Source organism: Mauremys mutica, chromosome 3, assembly GCF_020497125.1.
Source record: "Mauremys mutica isolate MM-2020 ecotype Southern chromosome 3, ASM2049712v1, whole genome shotgun sequence".
NCBI lineage: Eukaryota > Metazoa > Chordata > Testudines > Geoemydidae > Mauremys > Mauremys mutica.
Window position 1 is genome coordinate 166,945,032 of NC_059074.1, and position 25,561 is coordinate 166,970,592.

The window sequence follows — 25,561 nt, forward strand, 5'->3', positions numbered from 1 at the left end:
CTTACAATCAATATGCCTCAAACTTTACCCCAGGAACACTAATATGGTATTAGGGTGACCAGATGTCCCGATTTTATAGGGATAGTCCTGATATTTGGGGCTTTTTTTTTTTTTTTAATATGGGCCCCTACTACCCCCCTGTCCCGATTTTTCACACTTGCTATCTGGTCACCCTATATGTTATTGAAAGACACTCCAGCCAGGATTCATTGCAGCATTAAACAGCATAATCTGAAGAGTTACACAAAAAACTTACACAAACAGTCACCTAAAGATTGTACCCATTTGTCCCTTTGTCTGAGAATGCCTCTCTTATCCATGTTCCTGCGTGGATGAAACTCCACAATCCCTCCCCACACGACACAGCGGGGAACAGAACTTCTCTCATTTTGAAGGCCCTGCTATTAACATGGTGACATTTGCATTTCCTACACGTCAGCTAGAGATGCCAAGTGACTAAGCTCCTCAGCTGTCAGCCAGCATTTCGGAATTTTGCTGAAGGCTCTGGCTGAGCCCTTGCCATAATACAAAGGTTTTAACTATTGCAAATTAAGCATGAGAAAAAGCTGTGTCTGAAGCAAGAGCTTATGAACTGGAAAAAAAAAGTAACCCTTAAAACAATAAAGCTGTTAGACTCCACTAATGTGCACCGCTGCTAAATATGAACCAAGAACCTTCTACCTCTCATAGCTGCTGAATAAACAGAAAGAAGATTTTAATGCCCATTAAAACCAGATTAAGATCAGCAATTTACAATAATCAGCAGTGATGAGAGACATAGTGGTGGCAGGAGGTTAGCTCTGTTTTACATTAATAGTTACATTCAGGTTTGACAGCTGTATACTTTGGGCACAACATGCCAGGAACTAAGCCTGTGCTGCTTTAAATGGGACCCCTCCTCCCCACTCATCTCCATTCACTATGTGAATGTGGAAAGCAAACAAAAGGAGAAAACTGAACAATTCTGGGCCGTCAGGTTGGGGCTTTGTGTCTGGGTTTCTTTCAAGTGTCTCACCTTCCAGATGTAGGCACTCTGGTCGCTTGAGCCACTAACCAGGAACTGGTCATCTGGGCTAGTGCTAGACTTGACATAAAAGGTGGAATTCTGGTGTCCATTGAAGACTGCCACTGAGACAAAAAAAAGTAATAACAATAAATCAGCTCAGAACATAATTCTGGAGTTCAGCTGATTACACAACTAGGGCTGACATGACAGGCTTTTCCTGCCTGTTCACATAGCTCAGAAGGCAGTGGTTATACAGACTCCCTTGCTTTAGGGCCTGAAGTTTCATCCACTAGCTAGCAGGAGGCAGCATTCCCTTTTGCTATAGACTGACCCCTCCCCAGCACAGTGGTGCAGTCATCTAATAGCTTTGTTAAATCCTCTCCTTCCTGTGTGATAGCTCCAGGCAAGGACCTCCTCTGGGCCAAGCCCAGGCCCCTCAGTCAGCCTCTTCGTCTCCTATTCTCAGGGTCCCCATCACCCCCAAAAGAATGGGGAACCCAGTAATTGTTGTTAGCTAAGACCTGGCTTCTACTGAAACAGTGGAGGAGGCATTTGCTCCTCCCCCTTCTTCCTGCCAGTGCTTTATTTCTTAAGGAGAATATGTACTGGCTCAGAGACACTGGTCACTTGCCTATTTTTAAAGTCTCAGTAACACCTCACCTGAACTATTAAGCCATGAAACTACTGCCCTGAATAGCTGCAATCCTTGGTATGCCAAGAACCGGAAGTTCCAGCAGCCAACACGGGAGCAGCACACAGATCTAGAGCACTCGGCCACTCTGCACCCGGGCTTCTTATCAAGGTAGAAAGGGCAAGTTACCCAATTTAGCATGATACGTGACTGAGGCCCTCTGCCAACACTGGCATACAGAGCTAGGAAGTGAACTGTGAACATAGTGGTGTCTGATTTACAGCAGCAATACAGTAAGAACTTAGAGTAGCAGGTTAGCAGGAAATAGAAACTATAAGTGGTTTCCAAGGAAGTTTGTTTGTATTTGGAGTATTTCATGAACTTGCATTTACAAAGGTCACCACACCTCGCTGGATCCTGTGGCTCTTGCCAGCTTTTGTTTCAATGCAGTGTTCAGAGTGACAGGGATGCAGCATGAGCCTGCACACTGGCAATAGGGACAGATCCTACTGAGGAGCCATTTCCCCACTTCCTCCTCCAAATTAAAAGGGAACAGAATTGATTCAGACCGAGCTACAAAGAGAAAAGCAACAGCAGACCCTGCTGGTTTTCTAGTTATTGAAGTGAATCTGCTGCCCTCTGCAGGGCTCAAAATAGGATGGACACATTCTGTTTGGCTGAGAATTCTTTGAAACCAAAGTGAAAGGTTTTGCAGCCAATAATATGAATCAAGATTTGCCTCCTAATGCTGATCCGTCATAGCACAGAAGTCAATAGAAGCTAGTGACTAAAATCAAAAGCCAGACTGGAGACAGGGGACAGGGGTAGGCAACCTATGGCACATGTGCCGAAGGCGGCACGCGAGCTGATTTTCAGTGGCACTCACACTGTCCAGGTCCTGGCCACCGGTCCAGGGAGATCTGCATTTTAATTTAATTTTAAATGAAGTTTCTTAAACATTTAAAAACCCTTATTAACTTTACATACAACAATAGTTTAGTTCTATATTATAGACTTATAGAAAGAGACCTTCTAAAAACATTAAAATGTATTACTGGCACGCAAAACCTTAAATTAGAGTGAATAAATGTAGACTCGGCACACCACTTCTGAAAGGTTGCCAACCCCTGCTCTAGGACTAGCGCTGAGTGAATAATTGATTTTGTGGCTGAACTGAAAAATGACCCAAAAATGAGTTTAGTTTTACACCAAAACTGATTTTTTTCAGATTTTTACCAAAACATAAAAACCAAACAAATTTTGTTCAGGTTGAGTGGAACCATCATTTCAAAACAAAATGTCAGTTTGAACCAGTTCATTTTGAAATGAAATCTTGTAAGGAACAGCTGACTTTTTCCATTCTCCACTCCTCATTTTTTACGTGGCCGAAACTACTTGCTGAATTCCACACTAATTCAGGAATAGTCTCCCTGAAACTGCATTTTCCTGTGAATTACTATTCAACTGAAGACATTTGCCCAGTTCTATTTATAAACCTTATACAGGAATAATAAATTATTTAGTTTTTGTATAGAATAGTATGAGTTCAAGGCTCTGTATAGACATTATCTAATTAATTAATCTTCCTTGGGGATAGTAATCAGTGTCAACATCTCTATTTTAAACACAGGAAAATGGAGACAGAAAAGTGGAATGACTTGCCTAGGGCTGCACAGCAAATATTACTAGAACTCAGACTTTCTGTTCCACGGCGTGGGAAAAAAATATATAAAAGATCCTTCTAGACACCTCCTCACCCAGCTTCCCAATCTTACGCCCTCCCTACAGAAGTGACTGCTATTTAAACAAACAAGACCTAAGGATGGTTGTATGGAGACAAACTGAAGATAAATTAACATGATGGTGCTGCTGCTGGTTAGTTCTCTCCTCCCCACACCCCAATCTATACTGTTTGTTTCCTCCCCTTGGATGCAGAGCTTCACCTTTATTAGCACAGAAATCTGATCTGTGATTTCTCTTCTCCAAGTGGCCAGGCTTGCCATTCTTATGTTTCCCCTGTGCTGTGCGGTTGAAGAGACAGGAAGGCAGGACCAGCCTTGGGGAAGGGAATCTCTTTCAGGAAGGCAGCCTGGTGAAAATGCTTCCAGAGCTGAGAAATAGCATATGTGACATCAGCAGCTAATCTGGTAATATTGAGAACTGACACTACTGCTCAGCTCTGGAAGGCCTTCTCTACACTACCGCTGTAAATTGACCTAAGTTATACTACTCCAGCTATGTGAATAATGTAACTTGAGCCAACGTAGCTTAGGTCAACTTACTTTGGTGTCTACACTACGCTGCATCAACGGGAGACACTCTCCCGTCAACATACCTTACTCTTCTCGTTCTGGAGAGTCGACCAGAGAGCGCTCTACCGTCAATTTAGCAGGACTTCACCAGACCCGCTAAATCAATCCCCACTGCATCGATCACAGCAGAGTTGATCTCAGGTAAGTGCAGACATGGCCTGAGTGAGCTAGTGACTCCAGTCCAGTTCCTAGTTTTTATCCCAACTCCATCACGATGGATCTGAGCACATCACAAGAACTGGTATCGTAACAGATGCTCTTTGTAGGCAGTCACAGACGATACAAAGGCTTCTCATTCCTTCAGGCAGTCCCTCCAAAACAGGGCACAAGTGATGCGGAAAGCTTGCATTGCTACTATCCACATTGTGCCTGGGAGGTGGACAAATGGCACTTCAGTCTGCAAGGGTTAAAAGTCAGAATAAACTTTTCCCATCCTTGGACTCTACCAAAACTGCCAACAAACAGTTCCAGTTAGTGCCAGTTCTGACGGTGGTTTCTGCAATGTGGATATCCAGGCTGAGACCAAACTAATTTCATACAGGCCACCAAATCATCATCCATTTGCATCAACTTTACTTTCATTACTGACCTCGACCCAACTTGAACTAGATGGGCAAGAAGAGCTCTATATCCCTTTAACAATGCCCTGAGCCATCCTGACCCCAGATTTTAGCAGGTGCCTAACTTGTGGCTGAAACTTAAAAACTGCATTTTACAGTGTCAGTCTAGCCATTTGGCAACTGTTTCCACAGGTATCATTCTTACCTGGAGTGGTCTTTAAACTTGTCGTATTGAACATGTAAATATTGTCATCTGTGCAGTTAGCAAACAGACTGGTACCAGTGGAGTCCAGAACCAGACTAGAATATCCTGGAGACAGAAAGAGAAGTTCTGCATAACCAGTAATTCCAAAAAAACAAGTGAAGGCTTCTGGGCACAATTCTGGGCATCTCTATTACATGTGATTACTGGGATATTCTTTTTTCAGAGGGCACAGTGACTGGAGGATCAAATTTCCTAGAACTGATGCAGCATATTCTCACTCCTGAATTCTCCCAAGACTTTATGGAGAAGTTTAGAAACCATCCATCTCACCTATATAAGCCGGACTTTCAAAAGCAGCAATCTCACAGGCATTTGTAAAGTTGGATTTACAGGGGTAACAAGATTTATACACAGCAAAAGATTAAATAAATAACCACCAAGAGTTTTGGAAGGAACACAAAACTTCATGCTTCAGGGCATAAGCCAACCTCTAACTGATTAGTTAGGATTCCAGGGTTAGGGAAAAGCTTTCCCTGTGTGCAGATTATTTCATAACCGCCTGCTGCAGGATTTCTTTCATCTTGTTTGGAAGCAGCTGGTACTGGACTAGTACTGTCAGAGACACGATACTGAACTAGATGGAGCATTGGTCCGATCCAGTATGCTATTCTTGTGGAGTTAGGATACAAGGATTTTAATCAATGTAAGTGCAGAGCAACAGAAACAAAATCAAGATTTTTATAATAAGCTGGGCCTTAAAGTGAGGTTCTAGTCAAGAAAGCTACCATGTAAAAATAGCACCTTCTTATTCAATAGATCTGCTCCCTGTGTGTATTCAGAGTTAGAGCTGCTTACTTTTCTGACCAATAGAAGTTTTACTGTGTGGTACTCCTCTTGGCTCTGCAGAACCCACAAAGCAAAGAGAGAAGGAGCTGAATTTGGTTTTAGCTCATTCATCATCACCAAGTTAGCTAAATTCAAATTGCAGGACCATGTTCTCCACCCAGTTACTTTTGTGCAATCCCACTGGAAAGGCCCACAGGAGTTATTATTACTGGTTTGATGATACAGAAGCAGGAGAAACAGCTTGTCTTTCAGATCTCTGCTTGAATTTATGGAGCATGCTGTTTAAAAAAAAAAAAAAAAAAAGTCCTGCTAAACCAGGCCAGTCAGATCTGGAAATCACTGACAAGACATGAACCCCCTCCAAGCCATCTTCTTTTACATCATTTTTCAGATCAACCTGCAACTTTGAGGAGTAACATCATTCAGTTGCTTACCCAGTTTGCGAGTGCTGATCCCAGGGTAGCAGAATGACTTGAACGGCACCGGATCCTGCCGATACATGGTGTAGTTCTTGCGCAAGTCCCATACTTTGATTACACTGAAATTCAAGATACAGGCATCTCCTTCTACACCTGCTACACAGAGCTGATAAAAGCATTCTACAGCAATTAGAGGATGGCTCCCCACACTTGTATCCAGTGAATCTAGAAATGCAGCATGACTGAAGCAAACCAGAGCAGAGGCCTGCTCAGAGAATGACAACTGAGATTGCTGGGCTAGGCAGTGGAGTCACTGGCTGCCTTTCACTTTCCAGAATGTTCTATTTTTGCCACCAATATAATATATTTAAGGCTAAAGCATGGAAGTTTTCCAGTTCAAGAATTAGGTTTCAGAGAGAATCGAGATGTAATTTGACCCAATGAGATAAAAAACTAAGTTAATTTTCTCAGATGAAAACTAAAATAAAGAGGATGCATTGATATTTTGAGAGTCATACTGAAAAAGCCCTTCAAGCGTCTTCCTTGGTCTCTGTCGTGAAGGCCCTGACCCAGCAATGAGCTCCATGCAGGTGGGCCCCAGCCCTGTTGACTTCAGTAGCACTCTGCTTGTGTGCAGGGATCTGGCCATGTGGAGGTGATTGCAGGATCAGAGCCCAAGAAGGTAATCTCCATATTAACCAGAAGGACAGTTTATTAGCACTCCAACATATACCAACAGACTTCGCACCTCAAAAATGCACCCTCTGTAACTCGACAGTTTTTTATCCTACACACACACACATATCCAGCCGCAGCTCATTATCTGAGGAATAATATTTCCACCCAGTAGCCTGACATCTTCCCCTAAACAAAAATGGAGGTGCAAGATCAGTTAAACCAGCATCCATCTGGTACTTGGTTATGAAGCTTGAAAGAAAACTCAATCACTTGTCATGAATGGCAGCAATACCTTGGGTTCACCATCCCAACCCATGTTAGGACACCAGGCTTTTAAAGAGATTAGTCACATAAGGCCCATAATTTTAACATACCTTTACAGGAGTGCTCTTTCCAAGCCAAATTTTAAAAAAAAATTCATGGCTTGCCCTACTAATTTAAATCCCCAGTAAGGAGGAGTAAAAAACACATTCAGAAGTGGTAATGCAATCCAGCAGACTCAGCACTGGTCTGGAGTCAGAAGGCCTCCTAGGGTCTGTCTACACTGCAATTAGACACCTACGGCTGGCTCACATCAGTTGGCTCGGGTTCACAGGGCTATAAAATTGTGGCATAGATGTTTGGGCTCAGGCTGGAGTCTGAGTTTTGGGACCCTTTCCGTCACCTGGTCCCAGAGTCCAGACTCCAGCCTGAGCCATCTACACCACAATTTTACAGTCTCACAGCCTGAGCCCAAGTTAGCTGGCATGGGCCAGCCACAGGTGTTTAATTGCTGTGTAGACATACCCTAAGTGATTTGGGGAAAGCCACCTAGCTGCTCTTTGCCTCTGTTTTCCCACCTGTAACATGGGGGAAATGCCTGCTCACCTTTGTAGAGGATTTTAAACTCTACAGATGAAAAATTGCTATTATAGTGCATTGCTTCCTTAAAAGTGATGCTATCAAGTCTCATTTAGATCTAAAATTAACATTGTTAGAGACCTTTCTAAGTGGCAAGTAGAGTGAATTTCCCTATGCAGTTAAACAAGGCATCTCATCCGCCCATGTGCCAGAATACCAGAGCCTGAGCTTGCCTCCTGTTAGAACCATTCATGGCTCTTATTGTCTACTCTCGATTTTGTTAGATGGACAATCAGTAACACTTGAGATGTTCACCAGCAATTTACTCTGATTCAAGCAATATGTAAAATCTACTGGGACCCATACAATTTCTGTTCAGTTTCTGCCCATGCTGCTGAGAGGAAAATTCAGATTAAACTCAGAAAAAAAATCCATTCTCTCTCTCCTTACCCATCGACAGCTCCTGCAGAGATAAGGGTGTGTTCATCTTGAAGCAGCACCACTGTCACACTCTGCTGGAAATCCTAAAAGGAAAAGAAAGCGAATTGTTTTCTGTCAGAGTCCGTAGAGATTCTCTGCAAAGTTCAAGGCCAGCATGAATGTTTGGGAAATCAGTTCACTCTCCCTCCCAGACAGACAATTTCTGAGTTCTGCCAAACTGTTAACCAGCCTCAGTCTTGCTTTAGTAGCAGCTCAGTCCTTGGACTCCACCACGGTCACAAAGTTTTTGTTGCCCAGCAATTTAGTCACCATAGGCAGGAGGCCCAGGAGTGCTAGTAGCAATTCAGGACACCGGGTTCTGAGCCTGCAAGCGCCCCGCAAGTAGAATTCCCACAGAGGTCAATGGGATTGGGCTCAGATTTGAAAACACCCCTCACAGATTAGACATAGTAGAGCTCTCGCACCATGGCATTTAGCGGATGAAATAGGCACAACTTTTACTCCCATGAGTTATAAATATCAAAGCATGACAGTGTGAACAGCTTCCTGAAAAAGCCAATCTTAGGCCTGGTCTACACTAGGATCTTAAATCGAATTTAGCAGCGTTAATTCGAACTAATCGCTCAACCGTCCACACCAGGAAGCCATTTAATTCGAACTAGGGGGCTCCTTAGTTCGAATTTGGTACTCCACCCCGACAGGTGGAGTAACGCTAAATTCGCACTTGCTAGCTCGAATTAGGCTAGGTGTGGATGCAAATCGAACTTAGTAGCTCCGGGAGCTATTCCACACTGCACCACTCTGTTGACGCTCTGGACAGCAGTCCGAGCTTGGATGTTCTGAGCAGCCACACAGGAAATGACCCGGGAAAATTTGAAATCCTTTTCCTGTCTGGACAGTTAGAATCTCATTTCTTGCTTTGACATCGGGGCGAGCTCCGCGGCACCTGCAACGATGCAGAGCTCTCCAGCAGAGGAGTCAGCCCAATGCAAGAATAGAAAGAGATCCCCAGCATGGACAGACCGGGAAGTCCAGGATCTGATCGCTGTGTGGGGCGAGGAGTCTGTGCTCTCGGAGCTGCGCTCCAACAAGCGTAATGCAAAGACCTTCGAGAAGGTCTCCCAAGCCATGACACAGAAAGGATACAGCCGGGATGCGATGCAGTGCCGCGTGAAAGTCAAGGACCTGAGGCAAGGCTATCAAAAAGTCAGAGCGGCAAACGGATGCTCCGGAGCACAGCCCCAGACATGCCGCTTCTACGAGGCACTGCATGCCATTCTAGGTGGGTCTGCCACCACTGTCCCACCAGTGACCGTGGACTCAGTGGATGGCATAGTGAGCCAGGACAGTTCCTACTCGATGTTCGCCGATGGGCAAGACGACGAAGGGTCCGTGGAGGAAGGCGCAGGCGACAGCGAACACAGTGCCGCTTTCCCTGACAGCCAGGATCTCTTCATCACCCTCACAGAGATCCCCTACCAATCCTCACCGGCCGTGAACCCGGACTCAGAGTCAGGGGAAGGATCAGGCGGTAAGTCGTATAAACAAGAAAATATTTATTTGCTCGAAAACATGTATACAAAAAATAGAAATTCTATCTATAAATACTATATCTAAAAGTTTTTAAAGGGAAACTAAACGAACAGTAGGTCTACACAGATTGGGATGGAACAATAGTCCTCCATGGACAATTCCACAAATGCTTCAAACAGTTCCTCAAATACCCTCCGCAGGAGGTTTCGAGGAAGAGGTGCCTTATTTGGTCCTCCGGTGAAGCTCACTCTTCCACGCCACGACATCCTCAGATACAGGGGAACCATCGCCTCTACCAGCATGGCCGCGTAGGGTCCCGGTCGGTGAAGTGCTTCCCTTAACATCCTTTCTTTCTGCACTCGAGAGACACGCCTCAGGGTAATCTCGTTACTGAAGTGCTGCATCTAATTAGGGCAATTAGCGAATAGTTACTGTTCTTAATGGTTTACTTATACTTTGCATAACAAAGCCCCGCGCTTAGCAGCCACGTGCTGTAGGCCACACAGGAAAAGCATACATTGATCTTTCCCTGCAGTGTCGGGAGTGGCTGCAAAAGGGTCATAGTATCTGATTTCCAGATTGCCTTTAGCACGACGGCACAGCTATCCGTTAACTGATAAGCATAATGTACTGTAAGGCTTACCAGGACTCTCTGCTAGAGGGATTCTGCTATCTCTCCCGACTTCTCCGCTCTCCTGTTCAATGGCGCAGCCAATCAGAGCGTAGGCCAAAATGTTGTGCTTCTCTGGAGACCACGTGACACTTGTTGTCCGGTACGGTCTTCTTCATAGAAATTGACTAGACGGTGTTCACTGTTCGCCAAAATGTATCTGTACAAGGAAATCACTAACTTTCCCCATCACACAGCTTCGGCTCCTTCCCGGACTGCCCCGGCATCCCCCTCGCAGAGACTGGCAATGATTAGACGGCGAAAGAAGAAGACTAGGGACGACATGTTCGCTGAACTGATGGCCTGCTCCCGAGCAGAGGCTGCAGAGCAGAAACACTGGAGGGAGACCCTATGTGAGCAGCATCGCACACTCATGGAACGTGAGGATAGGTGGCGGCAGGAAGACCAGCAGACCACCCAAACGCTGCTTGGTCTCATGAAGGAACAAACGGACACGCTTCGTCGCCTTGTTGATGTCCTGCAGGACCGCAGGCTGGAGGACAGGGCCCCCCTGCAGTGTCTCTGCAATCGCCCTCCCCAGCCAAGAAGTCCTGGCCCCCCCTCACCCAAAAGTACAAGACGGAGGGGTGGTAGAGGCCGTGAGAACTGTCACTGAACCAGAGCAGAGCGGCCGTGTACCCCGCACTTCTCACGTTAGAAATTTGTAGAAGTGCTTCCCTTATAGGCTCAGCCAGTCCCAAATCCAAGGTTCATCCCCCCACTGTTTATTAGATTAATAAAAGATGTTTGCTGTTAATCACTGTTTCCGTCATGTCTTTCCTGTCAGAGGATTTTTCGGTGTATGGGTTGGGCAGGGGTTTCATACTTGCACGGTATAGCCCACAGTACCAGGGTACAGACTTGGGGAAAGGATCAACTGCGGGGCACACACACACTGCAGTCAGTAGGCACCAGGGTCATTCTGTGTTGTGTATGCTGCCCCTGATCATTTCGTAATGTGTATGCTTGTCCAGGGTCCTAGCGCCTGCCACGCCATTACTGTGAAGGCAGGCTGCCCTTACGATGCACTTGCAATGGATCCACGAGCCTATCCGCTGCCCTGAGCCCCAACAAGAGCCCTCATCCACGGACAGATAGTCACCCTTCTCCCACACCCATCACCCCTTCCCACGCAGAAACCCGCAGCCCACTGCCGTCATCCAAACCCCTATGCAAAGAAGGCACCACTCGCCCCTTCCTGCAAACCCTCCCCTTCATGCAGAACCACTGTCATCCGTCCCCCACCCCAGAGACCTATGTAGGAGCAGGAGGATGTCAGTCCTCTATGGAGGAAGCGGTCTGTACGTCAGTGCACACCGTGCCCAGCACAGTATGCGTCCATGTCTCAACACCAGAACAGAAATGCAAAGTAAAAGAAAGATTTATTAATAATGAGTGTAACAATTAATTTGCTTAAAAACGTGCTTTGGAAGTGGGGGAAACTTGGAGAACGCGGCATGTAGCCGCAGATCCAAATCGACACAAACTGACACAGGCCCAGGGTCAGTTTCTCTTGAAAGCAAGTGGAGAGTCATAGGTTACCCTGATCTCCGAGGAAACTTGCTTTCAAAGCCTCCCGGATACAGAGCGCTTCCCGCTGGGATATTCTCTCGGCACGGGTGTCTGGCTGAGCGTAAACTGCAGCCAGGCGATTTGCCTCAACCTCCCATCCGGACAAAAAGGCCTCGCCCTTGCTCTCACACAGATTGTGCAGCACACAGCATGCAGCAATAACTACGGGGATATTCTTTTCGCTGATGTCCGAGCGAGTGAGTAAGCTCCGCCATCTCCCCTTGAGACGTCTGAAAGCACACTCCACCACCATTCTGCACTTGCTCAGCCGGTAGTTGAAGAGTTCCTTCTCTCTGTCCAGGGCGCCTGTATAGGGCTTCATGAGCCAGGGCATTAGCGGGTAGGCTGGGTCCCCGAGGATCACTGTAGGCATCTGCACATCCCCAACCGTTATTTTGTGGTCCGGGAAGAAAGTACCTGCCTGGAGGAGTCTAAAGAGACCAGAGCTCCTGAACACACGCGCGTCATGAACCTTGCCCGCCCACCCGACGTTGATGTTGGTAAAACGTCCCCTATGGTCCACCAGTCCTTGCAGCACCATGGAAAAGTAGCCCTTTCGGTTAATGTAATGGCTGGCCTGGTGGGCCGGTGCCAGGATAGGGATGTGAGTCCCATCTATAGCCCCACCGCAGTTTGGGAATCCCATCGCGGCGAAGCCGTCTATGATGTCCTGGACGTTTCCCAGGGTCACCACCTTTGAGAGCAGTTGCTCAACGATTGCGTGGGCTACTTGCATCACAGCAACCCCCACGGTAGATTTGCCCACGCCAAAGTGGTTCGCTACTGACCGGTAGCTGTCTGGCGTGGCAAGTTTCCAGAGGGCTATGGCCACTCGCTTCTGCACACTCAGGGCTGCTCGCATCTGGGTGTCCTGGCGCTTCAGGGCAGGGGACAGCAAGTCACACAGTTCAAGGAAAGTGCCCTTACGCATCCTGAAGTTTCGCAGCCACTCTGTGTCATCCCAGACCTGCAGCACTATGCGGTCCCACCAGTCCGTGCTTGTTTCCCGGGCCCAGAATCTCCGTTCCACACCATGAACGTGACCCATTGCCACCATGATCTCCACTGCCCGGCGTACCCTGCTTTCTGAGAGGTCTGCGCCACTCTCCTCACCGCGCTGCCGGAGCCTCCTCGCCCGATTTCTCAGCAGCTGACTGTTGCAGAGGTGGACGATAAGGTGCGAGGAGTTGACAACGGCCATAAGTGCAGCGATGATCGCAGCGGGCTCCATGCTCGCAGTGCTGTGGCGTCCGCGCTGTCACTGACCAGAAAAGTGCGCGAACAGATTTCCCGCCGGCGCTTTCAGGGAGGGAGGGCGTTTGTGAGTGACGGTTGAATGATGACAGTTACCCAAAACCACCCTCGACACATTTTTCCCCCCAGCAGGCATTGTGAGCTCTACCCAGCATTCCAATGGGCAGCGGGGACTGCGGGAACTGTGGGATAGCTTCCCACAGTGCACCGCTTCCAAAGTCGACGCTGGCCCCGTGAATGTGGACTCAGAAATTCGAATTAGTGTATTTAGTATGGATACACAAATTCGACTTCATAAGGTCGAATCCACAAATTCGAACTAAGTTGATTCGAAATAGTCTTGTAGTGTAGACAAGGCCTTAGAAGCCTAGGAATGGAGTAATGATCCCGCCAAAGTAAAAACACAAGTGCATACCCGGCAAGGAAAGAACATGTGATTTGCTCAAGGATAACTGGATCTCATAGTTAATTCCCCACACATGTGACCCAAATTGATCACAGCATCTGGTTATAAAACAATATAAGTTTATCAGCATTTCTATCTCATTCAAATTAGATAGCTCTCCCCAGTTGAGATGCTCTCTTGTTCATTACTTTGCAAAGCCACCACAACATAAAATGCTATTTTGGGAAGTAGAGTCCTAGATTTCTTTCACCTTCCAAATTCTTACCACTGAAGGGGCAAGTCCTCTATGATTCTGCTTTTTCTTCTTTGGTTTGGAGAGTATCTGCTTGTCTACTATGTTGTGGGCTCCTCCAATTTGATTCACCTGCCTGTAAAATCCATCTGAAAGACAGTTCCAGGAAGCCTCACTTATTACTGCTACATTAGCTCCCATTTACAGCCATAGTTTTAATAAAAATAGACACGGAGTGGAAATACATTCTAGGAAGTGACTGAGAGTGACCTTTAGTTTCATTCATATACTCTGCAAACAAGCATTTTCAATTATTTCTAATGCTGACTAGAAGCAGGAAATAAAGAACATGAGGATATATTTGCAATAGCTGCCACACAGTCAGGACTCTTCAACAGGTTAAATTCTTCCTGATTAAGTGAAGTGCAAACTATGGTTAGCCCTTTAGGATAGTGAGTTCTACAATTAATTTCACTAATGAAGTATCTGTGTAATACATTTAAATCCTGTTGATTTAACAACATGCAGTCATGAGGTGTGTCAAGTTTCTAAAAGTTAGCACTTACATAGCACTTCATTAACCTTAGCTAAATTGTGAGGGGAAATACATCTGATCATCTAGTCCAGTGCAGGATTGCTCCTACAGTACATTTGTAGTGCTTTCTCTAGTCTGGTTCCAAATACAATGAAGTTGATAAATCTCATTGAGGAGACTCAGTCTTCTGTTCATCCACCACTCCTGCACCTATCACCACGGTGTCTGAGCACCTTACAAAACCATCTGACTGGTCTACAGCTAGCCTGAGTTCTGTCACATATGGTGCAGCTTAGTGAGAGTGCCTTGCCCACGTGTCAGTGCTGAAGAGGTTTAAAACCAATGTTATGGTGTCATTTCTTGCATGAGAGTCAGACAACTGTGAAGTAAAATCTCAGGCAGCTAGTTCTTGGATCAGATCTTTCCTCTTTTGATAGTACTCACTGAAATCATAGCAGTTAGGACATCTACCAGCTCACAGCCTGAACCCTCACACACTCTCCTTTCCAGTCTTGGATATTTCTCTAACAATTTTTCCCTCCTGCCTGATCCAGTGAGTTGAAGTCCCCAACTGATTGGCAAGAGCATGGGTACAGTGGAAGCGTGGAGAACAGCATGCACCAAGAGCTGTTTCCTCCAGATGGCATCTTGAGAGTCAGCAAAAGCCCTGATCAGCAGCTGAGAACAATTTGTAGCAACTCTAACTCTGAACAACAGACCACTTATTAAACAATCAATTTGTAAACACCTAGAGGATAATGGTGTTATAAAGAATAACCAGCATAGATTTGTGTAAGAACAAATCAGGCCAAATCAACCTTATTTCCTTCTTGGACATGATTTCTGGCTTAGTGAATAGGGAGGAAGCAAGACAAGACATATCTTCACTTTAGTAAGGCTTTTGACACAGTCCCACATGACATTCTCATAAGCAAAGTAGGGAAATGTGACCTGGATGTAATGATCATAAAGGTGGGTGTATAACTGGTTGAAAGACACTGAGCAGGGAGAGGTTGCAAACACTTTGGAGGACAGGATTAGAATTCAAAGTAACCTTAACAAATTGGAGAATTGGTCTGAAGTCAACAAGATGAAATTCAATAAAGACAAGTACAAAGTACTGCACTTAGGAAAGAAAAAAAAATCAAACACACAACTATGAAATGGGGGGTTATAGTGGACCACAGATTGAATATCAGTAAACAATGCAGTTTAAAGGCTACTATTCTGGGGTGTACAAACAGGTGTGTCATATGTAAGGCATGGGAGGTAATTGTATTGCTCTCCTGGGCACTGGAGAGGCCTCAGTTGGAGTACTGTGTCCAGTTCTGGACAACACACTTTAGGAAAGATGTAGATAAACTGAAAAGAATCTGGAGGAGAACAATGATAAATGATCAAAGGTTAAGAAAACCTGATCTAAGAGGAAAGGTTAAAAAAAGACCTGGGTGTGTTTAGTTTTGAGAAAAGAAGATCAAGGGGGCACTTGAAAACAGTCTTTTAATATTTTAAGGGCTGTTACAAAAAGGACGGTGATTAATTATTCTCCATGTCCAGTGAAGGCAGAGCAAGAAGTAATGGGCTTAATCTGCAGCAAGGGGGATTTAGGTTAGATAGTAGGAAAAACTTTCTAGCAATAAGGGTAGTTACACTATCAAATAGGCTTCCAAGAGAGGTTGTGAAATCCCACTCACTGGAGGTTTTTAAGATTAGCTGGACAAAGACCTGTCAGGGATGAGGCTTATTTGGTCCTATCTCATTTTAGGGGGCTGGACTCGATGATCTCTCAAGGTCCCTTTCAAGCCCTACATTTCTGTAATTATGGCCCACAAAACATATCAATACAGAGACTTAGGCAAATCTGAGAGTCCCGTGAAAGTGGCAATACCCATTAAATACAGAGAAATCAGATCCTTGGTTTTCTCCCACTAAAGAAGCTTTCCCCCCAAATTATCCATATCCTGTTCAAGGGGCTTTGCCTGTAGTGCAATGAACTGTATCAACCCAATGAATAAGCCCCAATATGGAACAAAAACCACCAGCCCCATTACACACATCTGAAAGCTCACCTACCTTTCTTGTTGCATCTGGTGTCCCAGAGCATGATGTTTCCATCTCTGCCTCCAGTACAGAAGACAGCTGAGGGAAACATATTTATTAGCTTCAAAAAGTTACAAGTGTTCATTTTAGATTAACTGAAGCCAGGGTGACACCATCTCTGTGACAATACCCTGCCTCATCTAGCCCTAAACCTGGCAACCACATCTCAAGGCTGCAGGCTCACTGCTAAGGTGATAGATTTAGAATCTGAGGAAAGGCAGCCTGCTGCTTGGTACTGTTTGGCAAAGGAGATTGGTGGGTTTGTCCTTATTATAACTGACCCACAGGCAATAACTGAAGATGGTAGCATATGAATATACAAGGAGAACTGAATGACTATGGGGACCTCCAACTTTAATAGCTTAAATTTGGCTCAGGTTAGCGATGACAAGAAGTTACCAGCATTAAATTGCTTTCTGGTATCCCGAACAGGAGTAGCTAATCTTACTATCGTTCAGGGGTGGCCAAACCTACTGATCCTCTGAGACGCATACAACAATCTTCTGAAGTTCAAGAGCCAGGGCTTGCCTTCTGGTTTCAGGGCTTCAGCCCCGCAGGAGGCACCGCCGGGGCTTGGGGCATCAGCCCTGCTCCAGCTGAAGCCCCAAGCCCTGGCAGGTGCAGCCTGGAGGGCTGAAGCCCTGACACCCCCCCTCCTCTCAGAGGAGAAGCCCCTAGCCCCACCACCCCGCCGCAGGGCAGAAAGCCCGAGCTGCACTCCACCCCCCAATCCAGTAGATAGAGAAGCAGGAGGAAGCATGAGGGGGGCTCCACGAGCCGCACTTTAACTGTAAAAGAGCCGCATGAGGCTTAAACTGTGGTTTGGCCACCCTGCTACAGTTCCGTATGTTTAACTATCTACCACAGACACCCTTGTTGACACCTTCAGCCTAGAGATCGCTAAAACTGAGTGGGACTGGAAACTTAACCAGCCTTTCACCCCAGAGGAGGTCTCTACTGGACACAGTTGAGCTACATTGGAAGGGCAGTGTGAGGAAGCCTACTCAGGCACTGCCTGTGCTACAAACAGTGAGCTTTGGCCTCCACAGATCTCATCAGCACTAAGATTTACTTTAAAAAAAATGGGAAGAGAAACATGAACATTTACCTTTCTCAAATTTAGAGAAAGCAACTGACTTGAGGCTGCACTGATGACCTTTACATATGCCAAGCAGCTCACCAGCCCTTACGTCCCACACCTTGGCTGTCTGGTCTCCTGAAGCTGTAACCTTGAGGGGAAGAAATGAAATGATTTAGTCATTCTTTGCAGTCATTCACCAGTCCACTAAAAATAAAGTCAGAGAGCACAAGTCATCTTACAATCCTGTGTTCCCCAGGCACCCAGGTAAGGTCGAAGACAGCATTTGAGTGAGCCAGCCACTCTGAAGGAAAAACAAAACCTAAGATTAGTTCAGACCATGCAAAATGTAGGCATCTTGGAAACACACTGAAGTGTGACATTCACTTGTGGAGAATTATGAACATTTTTTTAAATCCAACATTCAAATGACTAAATTTTGTTGCTTGTCGTCAACTGCTTTTCATGGGTCCTAAGAGCAACATGGCACAATTTGTTTAGAAGAGCAATACTGGGGACATGCCCACGCTACTGCTTTAAAAACGGAAGCCAGGAAATTACAAAGAAGGAATGCAAGTACTGCCCATATTTAAGTATTAGTCAACACAGCAAAAGCACTCTTTGCTTCTAACAAATCATGCCCATTTTTATTTCAAGTTCAGATCTTGCTCTGCATTATATTTACCTCTAAAGATCTGCTTGCCACTGTTCTGGGTGTCAGTATCATAAAGCCTGACAAAGCCTTCTTCATTTGCGACTGCAAGTATATGCTGCAAATCTGAAGCTGAAAGACAAATGATTGGAAGTTATGTTTTTTTTATATTAAATAGCTACCACAATGTTTCCTTCCCAAAAGAGAACTGCAAACAAATTACTTAAATAGAATATACAGCAATTGCACAATTTTGGAAAAGTAACTAGCACTTACATAGCAATTTACATCTTCAAAGCACTATATAAACATTAATGCTCCATAACAGAATATGAATAGCCCACTTTACCAAAGGGAAAACAGAAAGCTTACGTGACTTGCCAAATGCTACAGTGAGATGGTGGCAGAGCCACGATTAGAACTCAGATATTTCTAACTACTAGTCCACTGCTGCTTCAGTAGTTTATAAAGAATATCAGAATGGACAAATTAGAGAATTGGTCTGATATCAATAAGATGAAATTCAATAAAGACAAGTGCAAAGTACTAAGGCTAATATTCTGGGGTGTATTAAGAGGAGTGTCGTATGTAAGACATGAGATATAATCATTCTGCTCTACTTGGTAATGGAGAAGTGTCATCAGGAGTGCTGTGTCCAGTTCTGGGCGACACACTTCAGGAAAGATGTAGATAAATTGAAAAGAATCCAGAGGACAGCAACAAAAATCATAAAAGGTTAAGCAAACTTGACTTATGAGGAAAGGTTAAAATAACTAGGCATGTTTTGTCTTGAGAAAAGAAGACTGAGGAGGGACTTGATAAAAGTCAAATATGTTAAGGACTGTTATAAAGAGAATGATGATCAATTGTTTTCCATATCCAGTGAAGGTAGGACAAGGAGTAATGGGTTTAATCTGCAGCAAGGGGGATTTAGGTTACATCAGCAGTTCTCAACTGGGGGTCCGTGGCCCCTTGGGTGGCCTTGAGTCCTTTCTGGGGGGTCAAGGGACCCTGTAGCTGGAACCCAGAGCCTGAGCCCTGGCCTCCCCCGCCATGGGGCTAAAGCCGGGAGCCCCAGCACCCTCCACCGCAGGGCTAAAGCTGGGAGCCCTGGGGCCCCCCACCGCGGGGCTGAAGCCAGGAGTCATGGGGCTGAAGCCCTGAGCACTGGTTGCTCCTCCTCCCCGCAGTGCCAGAGCGGAGCAGTCCCAAGGACAGCTCCACACACCCCCACTTCCTCCTCTCCCTGCCCCTTGGTCATGTTGGAGGTGGGAAGCTGAAGGTGGGCAGCTGCTGCTCTGGCTGGTGCCATGGAGCGGGCAGCCATGGTGTTCCATCTTCTGTTGCTGGGGCCTGGGGTTGCAGCTGCTCCTCAGCTCATGCCAGCCAGTAAGAGCCACCTAGGCAGGGGGACCCGGGCTCTGTGGCCAGCAGAGCCCTTGGAGAGCAGTGACCACAAGGGAGCCCTCCTGGCACACAGCCCCTAGCTACTCCCTTCCTGTACCCCGAGCTACCCCCGTGCCTGCACACGGCCCCTAGCTACCCCCTCTCTGTATCCTGAGTGGTTTTCAAACTCTTTGAGCTGAACTCCCACCACACACAACTCAGACAGGCTGGGTAGTCTGCTGAGGTGAGTCAGGGGGTGGAGGTGGCGATGCCTCCCTGGACCCTTCCGGGTGGAGCTGGCCCAAGCCCCATTGGCCCCCCCCCCCCAACAGAAGTCAAACTATGCCCGTGTTCGAGGCCCCACCCCTGAGCCCCAAGTCTCCCCACTGTCCCGCTGGGCCCTGGAGTTTTTATAGCATGTTGAGGGGGACCTCAGGAAAAAAAAGGTTGAGAACCCCTGGGTTAGATTGTAGGAAAAAATTTCAAATGATAAGGTAGTTAAATTCTCAAACAGGTTTTCAAGGCAGGTTGTGGGATCCAAGTCATTGCCCAGAACAGGTTGGGCAAACAATTATTAGGGATGATTTAGGTTTATTTGGTCCTGCGTCAGTGCAGGGGGCTGGATTTGATGACCTCTCACGGTCCCTTTCTGCCCTAAATTTCTATGATTCTATTGACTTATTTTATCCCAGAATTTTACAGATTCTAAATGCAAAGTGAGCCTTTAACTCTCCCTTAACTTTTATGAGTCAAATGTTTTAGAAAGAAAGTTTCTCCCTAGATTCACAGTGAGGTCTTGGATTTGTTAACACAGTGTCACAGTAATTTGGGTTCTTTAATAGATTTGTTCCTTGAATAAATCTGCTAGTTGAAATATTACTTTTACACAAAATGGTTTGATAGTGCAGACAAAATAACAAATTCCAAAGAGTAGAGGAAACAGATACCGTATCATCATTTGTTGTTGCGAGGTTTTTAGCATGACCTCTGCATTAAGTAGCATATATGGGGGCCTGGATTGCTCAGGGAACTAGTAATGAGCTGCCAAAGTCCCCTCTCAAGGATGATGATACAAACCCAGCCCAGATGTGAAGTGGTCAATAGCCATGGCCATCTGATGGCTGCCCAATGGTTCATGGAAAATGAGTTGGCTTAGTTCATTTCTCGAGGAAAGGTATGCTCATCAACAAAGCCAGCATCCAACCACTCTTCCTACTGACTGTCACCTTATTCACAGTGTTGAATAAATATAAAAAATTAACTATCCTCTACATCCTTTGGTGGTCCCTTCAGGCCAGGGTTGGGACATGGGCAGAAGGGGCTGGGTGGAAAAACTTGCACACCTAATGTCAGTGCTATACTGGTAGATAGGGATTTCAGTATCCAGAGCTGTCAAATAAGTCAGCAACTTTCACCTATGCTACATTCACAGAAAGACTTAAAAGGTTTTTTGTTATTTATTTAGTAAGAAGGGATACATATGGGATTTTAGTAGCACATCCTCCTCCTCACCAGTTTCCATTTACTACTACTCACTCTGTTCCAGGTCCTAGTTACTTATGAACCAAGACCAACTGGCCTAATTTTAGCTCCACATCAACGAGACATAATTCACCTTAGACACGAATGAAATCAAAAGCTGTTAAAGCTGTTAAAGTGTGTAAATGTATTTAAATTCTTTAACTGAGCACACTTTATTAAAATGCATAAAAATTCCATGATCCTTCCCATAGTCTATCATGCTGCATAGCTCTATTATATCAAAGTAAATCATAGTGTTACTCAGTTCACCTTAGAGAAATAATGGATTTTTGTATATAGCATCTATACCTGAAAAGTGGCATGGAACCTTTTGACCTAAGAGCTTATTCATTGCAAGTTATTGGTTGCTCTGATAGATATGTCATTAACTGTCTAGTCTACTTTGTCCTTGATATAAAATAAGGAACTCTTTATGAAACTTAACATTCAAAATAAACGTTTACAATATCTGTCCATCTTTATACGCAACACTTTGGCTCTAGCATAGTATTTTAATTTCCAAAAAGAACACTTACCTGTAGAAAAGGTGCAACCAAAAGGAGGAACTGGCATTCCCATCTCTCCGTAAGAAAGGTGGTCATCTTGCTGAATACACTGATAGCAATCCAAGAGATGTTGTAGGCATAGGCGGCAGGTTTGTATAATTTTTGGTGGGGCCCAAAATGGTGGTGCCCCCCCGCTCCCGCCCTGTAAGCCGATATAAAATGAAGCTACAACGCGTCAGCGCCACAAGATTACAAGGGTCAATTAAAAGTGGAAAGTCAGAAGCAGCACTTGCCTACTTCAATATACGGTATTATATTTTGTTGCATCTGTTGTGATGAAGTGGGAATGTTCTTAATATTTTCTCTGAATACTGTGTGGGTGCCTCAGTTTCCCCTGCAAGATGCCAACTGAAGGTGTTGGGGACAAAGAGATCAGGTGGCCTCCTTGTCCAGAAGAGACACAGAGGCCAGAGGAGGGAGTGTCAGTTTGGAGCTGGCTGGGGAAATTGGGAGAGACCCAGAACTTGGTTCTGGGCCCCACCCCCCAAGATGGACCTGACAGAGGGTTCTGTTTTCTGTACCAACAAGCTCTGTTTAAACTGTGTTCCCGTCATCTAATAAACCTTCTGTTTTACTGTCTGGCTGAGAGTCACATCTGACTGCAGAGTTGGGGTGCAGCGACCTCTGGTTGCCCCAGGACCAGCCTGGGCAGACTCACTTTGGAAAGTGCATGACGTGGAAGGCATGCTGAATGCTCCGAGGTCAGACCCAGGAAGGTGTAAGCTTCTTGCCCTGGAGACAGTATGCTCCGAGAGAGGAGGCTCCCCCAGAGTCCTGACTGGCTTTGTATGGAGATGTTCCAAAGCATCACAGCATCCCCTTCCACACCGTGCACTTCCCAGAAGTCCGCACAGGCACTGACACTCCCTCCTCTGGCCTTTGTCTCTTTTCCAGGCATTAGGAGGCCACCTGATCTCTCTGTTCTCCAACACCTTCAGTTGGCACCTTGCAGGGGAAACTGATTTGGGAGAAATGAAGTAAAAGCTGCCCAAACCGAGCTTGAGCACTCCTGAATTTTGAGGTGTTCAAATCTGGAAGGCAGGTGCTGGGGGTGGGAGAGGGCTGTGGGCTCCATGGGGGAGCATGGCAGCAACTGTCTGGAGCTGCATGGAGCCAGATACGCTGGTCTGAGTGGCACAGTAAGCGGTTTGGGGGTTGGAGAAGAGGTAGGGAGTTCCGGGGGGCAGTCAAGGGACAAGGAGCAGGGGGAGTTGGATGGGGCAGAGGTTCGAAGGGGCAGTCAGGGGACAGGCAGCAATTGGATAGGCATGGGAGTCTAAGAGGTTTATCAGGGGACAGGTAGGGGGTGCGGTCCTGCGGGGGGGAAGTTGGGTGGGGTCTCAGGAGGGGGCAGTTGGGGACAAGGAGAAGGGAGGCTTAGATAGGGGCTGAGGTCCCAAGGGGCAGTTAGGGGCAGGGGTCTCGGAGGGGGCAATCAGCGGACAGAGGCTGGGATTCAAAGGGCTCTGGGCTGCTGGCAGCCGCGGGGATCCCAGAGCCCTTTGAACCCCAGCGGCGGGAATCAGAGGGCTCTGGGCTGCCCGCTGCGGCGGGGAGCCCAGAACCCTTTAAATCTCAGCCGCTGCTGGGATTTAAAGGGCTCTGGGCTGCCTGCACCCGCGGGGAGCACAGAGCTTTTAAAATCCCAGCCGCGGCCGGGAATCAGAGGGGCAGCAGCCCAGAGCCCTCTGATTCCCGGCCGCGGCTGGGATTTAAAAGGCTCTGGGCTGCCCGCCGCGGCGGGGAGCCCAGAGCCCTCTGATTCCCAGCCGGCTGGGATTTAAAAGGCTCTGGGCTGCACGCCGCGGCGGGCAGCCCAGAACCCACTGAGTCCCGGCCGCGGCTCGTAGTTAAAAGGCTATGGCCTCCCACCGGTTGCAGGCAGCCCAGAGCCCTTTAAATCCCAGCCGCGGCCGGGAATCAGAGGGCTCTGGGCTGCCTGCTGCAGCGGGAAGCCCAGAGCCCTCTGATTCCCGGCCGCGGCTGGGATTTAAAAGGCTCTGGGCTGCCCGCCGCAGCGGGAGCGCAGAGCCCTTTAAATCCCAGCCGCGGCTGAGATTTAAAAGGCTCTGCGCTCCCCGCGTTTGCAGGCAGCCCAGAGCCCTTTAAATCCCAGCCGCGGCTGGGATTTAAAAGGCTCTGCGCTCCCCGCGTTTGCAGGCAGCCCAGAGCCCTTTAAATCCCAGCCGCGGCGGGGATTTAAAAGGCTCTGCGCTCCCCGCGTTTGCAGGCAGCCCAGAGCCCTTTAAATCCCAGCCGCGGCTGTGATTTAAAAGGCTCTGCGCTCCCCGCGTTTGCAGGCAGCCCAGAGCCCTTTAAATCCCAGCCGCGGCCGGGAATCAGAGGGCTCTGGGCTGCCTGCTGCAGCGGGAAGCCCAGAGCACTCTGATTCCCGGCCGCTGCTGGGATTTAAAAGGCTCTGGGCTGCCCGCCGCAGCTGACAGCCCAGAGCCCTCTGATTCCCGGCCGCGGCTGGGATTTAAAGGGCTCTGGGCTCCCCGCGTTTGCAGGCAGCCCAGAGCCCTTTAAATCCCAGCCGCGGCTGGGATTTAAAAGGCTCTGCGCTCCCCGCGTTTGCAGGCAGCCCAGAGCCCATTAAATCCCAGCCGCGGCTGGTATTTAAACGGCTCGGCGCTCCCCGCGGTGGCCGGCAGCCCCGCCCCATTTAAATCCCAGCCGCGGCCGGGAATCAGAGGGCTCTGGGCTGTCTGCTGCGGCGGGCAGCCCCGAGCCTGTTAAATCCCAGCCGCCGCCGGGAATCAGAGGGCTCTGGGCTGCCTGCAACCGCGGGGAGCCCAGAGCCTTTTAAATCTCAGCCGCTGCTGGGATTTAAAGGGCTCTGGGCTGCCTGCAACCGCGGGGAGCCCAGAGCCTTTTAAATCCCAGCCGCAGCCGGGAATCAGAGGGCTCTGGGCTTCCCGCTGCAGCAGGCAGCCCAGAGCCCTCTGATTCCCAGCCGCGGCTGGGATTTAAAGGGCTCTGGGCAGCCCTGGCGGCGGCGGCAGCGGCGGGGGGGCGCTCCAAGCAGGGGAGAAAAAACATTGGTGGGGCAGAGCCCCTGCTTGGGATTTATTCATGGGGCTAAAGCCCCAGAGCCCCATATAAGTCGGCGCCTATGGTTGTAGGGGATATTGCAAGGGCAGACCTAAAAATAAGAAAAAGAATACATATGTATCAGGATTTTAAGCTGCTGAAATCAAACCCACTAACTTCTTTGGGTCAGAGGTCTTGTCCACATTTTGTGGACTCATCCACGTTGATGGGGTTCTGCACTTAGCCATGGAGCCGAAGTACTAGTCATAATCTGAACACTAAAGAAAAGAATCCACGACTTGTGCTGGGCATTTGCTATACCATTAGCTACACCAACCTAGTTAGAAACGTCTCATCGAGACGTGCCCGACAAACCCCATCATCATGGATAGCTGCGAGCACCTCCCCCGGCTAGACAGAGCCATCCGTGGGGTGATCTCTCCAGAGAGGGGGCGCCGCAGCGATGGGGTCGTCCAAGCCGGGACAGAGCACCAGGGGCCGCACTGCAGGGGACACACCCGTGCATCGGTCCCTGCCCCCACCGGGGCCCTGGCTCCCACCCCCTCGCGTCGGGGCCGGGGCCGGGGCCGGGGCTGGGCAGGCGGTGTCCGGCTGGCTGGCGGGCGGGGAATCCCAGGCGATGCGGGCTCAGCACAGTGGGAGACAGGGATCCAGCCTCCCGGATCCCGGGGAGCAGAGGGCCGGGCCCGAGGATCGCGATCCGTTACTCACGCTGCGGCCCGGCCTGGGCCCGGCGGAGGAGCGAGCGGCAGAGCATGACCCGTTCACCACGCAGCGGCCGGAACACGAACACAGCACGGACCGTCCACTCCCGCCACCCGAATTACCCGCCAAGTCGCCAAACTCCATTCCCGCTCCCCATTGGACAGCATGACGGAGGCGGGGCTAGAGGCCACGCCCGCTGTCTCCCATTGGACAGCGGCTCCGGGGCGGGACCACGAGACCACGCCCACTTCCACCGCCCCCATGGTAGATACTGCTGGCGCTAAAGCGGTGGGTAGAGGCCGATCACTGCACACGCACACCTACCGGAGCGCGCTGCGCATGTGCGACAGACCCAGGGG

The 25,561-nt window shown here is 47.9% G+C and overlaps 1 protein-coding gene across 2 annotated transcripts in view; it reads right to left on the bottom strand.

The window, feature by feature from the left end:
- Window positions 1–25,340, bottom strand: part of DTL (denticleless E3 ubiquitin protein ligase homolog) — a 40,867-nt gene extending 15,527 nt beyond the window's left edge. Inside the window, exons 1-12 of one of the 2 annotated variants that reach the window (XM_045010150.1) lie at window positions 25,209–25,340; window positions 24,570–24,588; window positions 21,414–21,520; window positions 18,004–18,102; window positions 17,561–17,622; window positions 17,349–17,469; window positions 16,214–16,279; window positions 13,639–13,754; window positions 7,948–8,021; window positions 5,995–6,098; window positions 4,715–4,819; window positions 1,016–1,128 (exon numbers count right to left, since the gene is read on the bottom strand). In XM_045010150.1, the coding sequence (XP_044866085.1) occupies window positions 1,016–1,128; window positions 4,715–4,819; window positions 5,995–6,098; window positions 7,948–8,021; window positions 13,639–13,754; window positions 16,214–16,279; window positions 17,349–17,469; window positions 17,561–17,622; window positions 18,004–18,102; window positions 21,414–21,520; window positions 24,570–24,588; window positions 25,209–25,254 (1,032 nt within the window). In that variant the 5' untranslated portion in view covers window positions 25,255–25,340. Of the gene's footprint in view, window positions 1–1,015; window positions 1,129–4,714; window positions 4,820–5,994; window positions 6,099–7,947; window positions 8,022–13,638; window positions 13,755–14,584; window positions 14,729–16,213; window positions 16,280–17,348; window positions 17,470–17,560; window positions 17,623–18,003; window positions 18,103–21,413; window positions 21,521–24,569; window positions 24,589–25,208 lie in introns of those variants that run through there. The other variant, XM_045010151.1, reaches the window with a different exon arrangement.
- Between the last annotated feature and the right edge of the window lie 221 nt (window positions 25,341–25,561).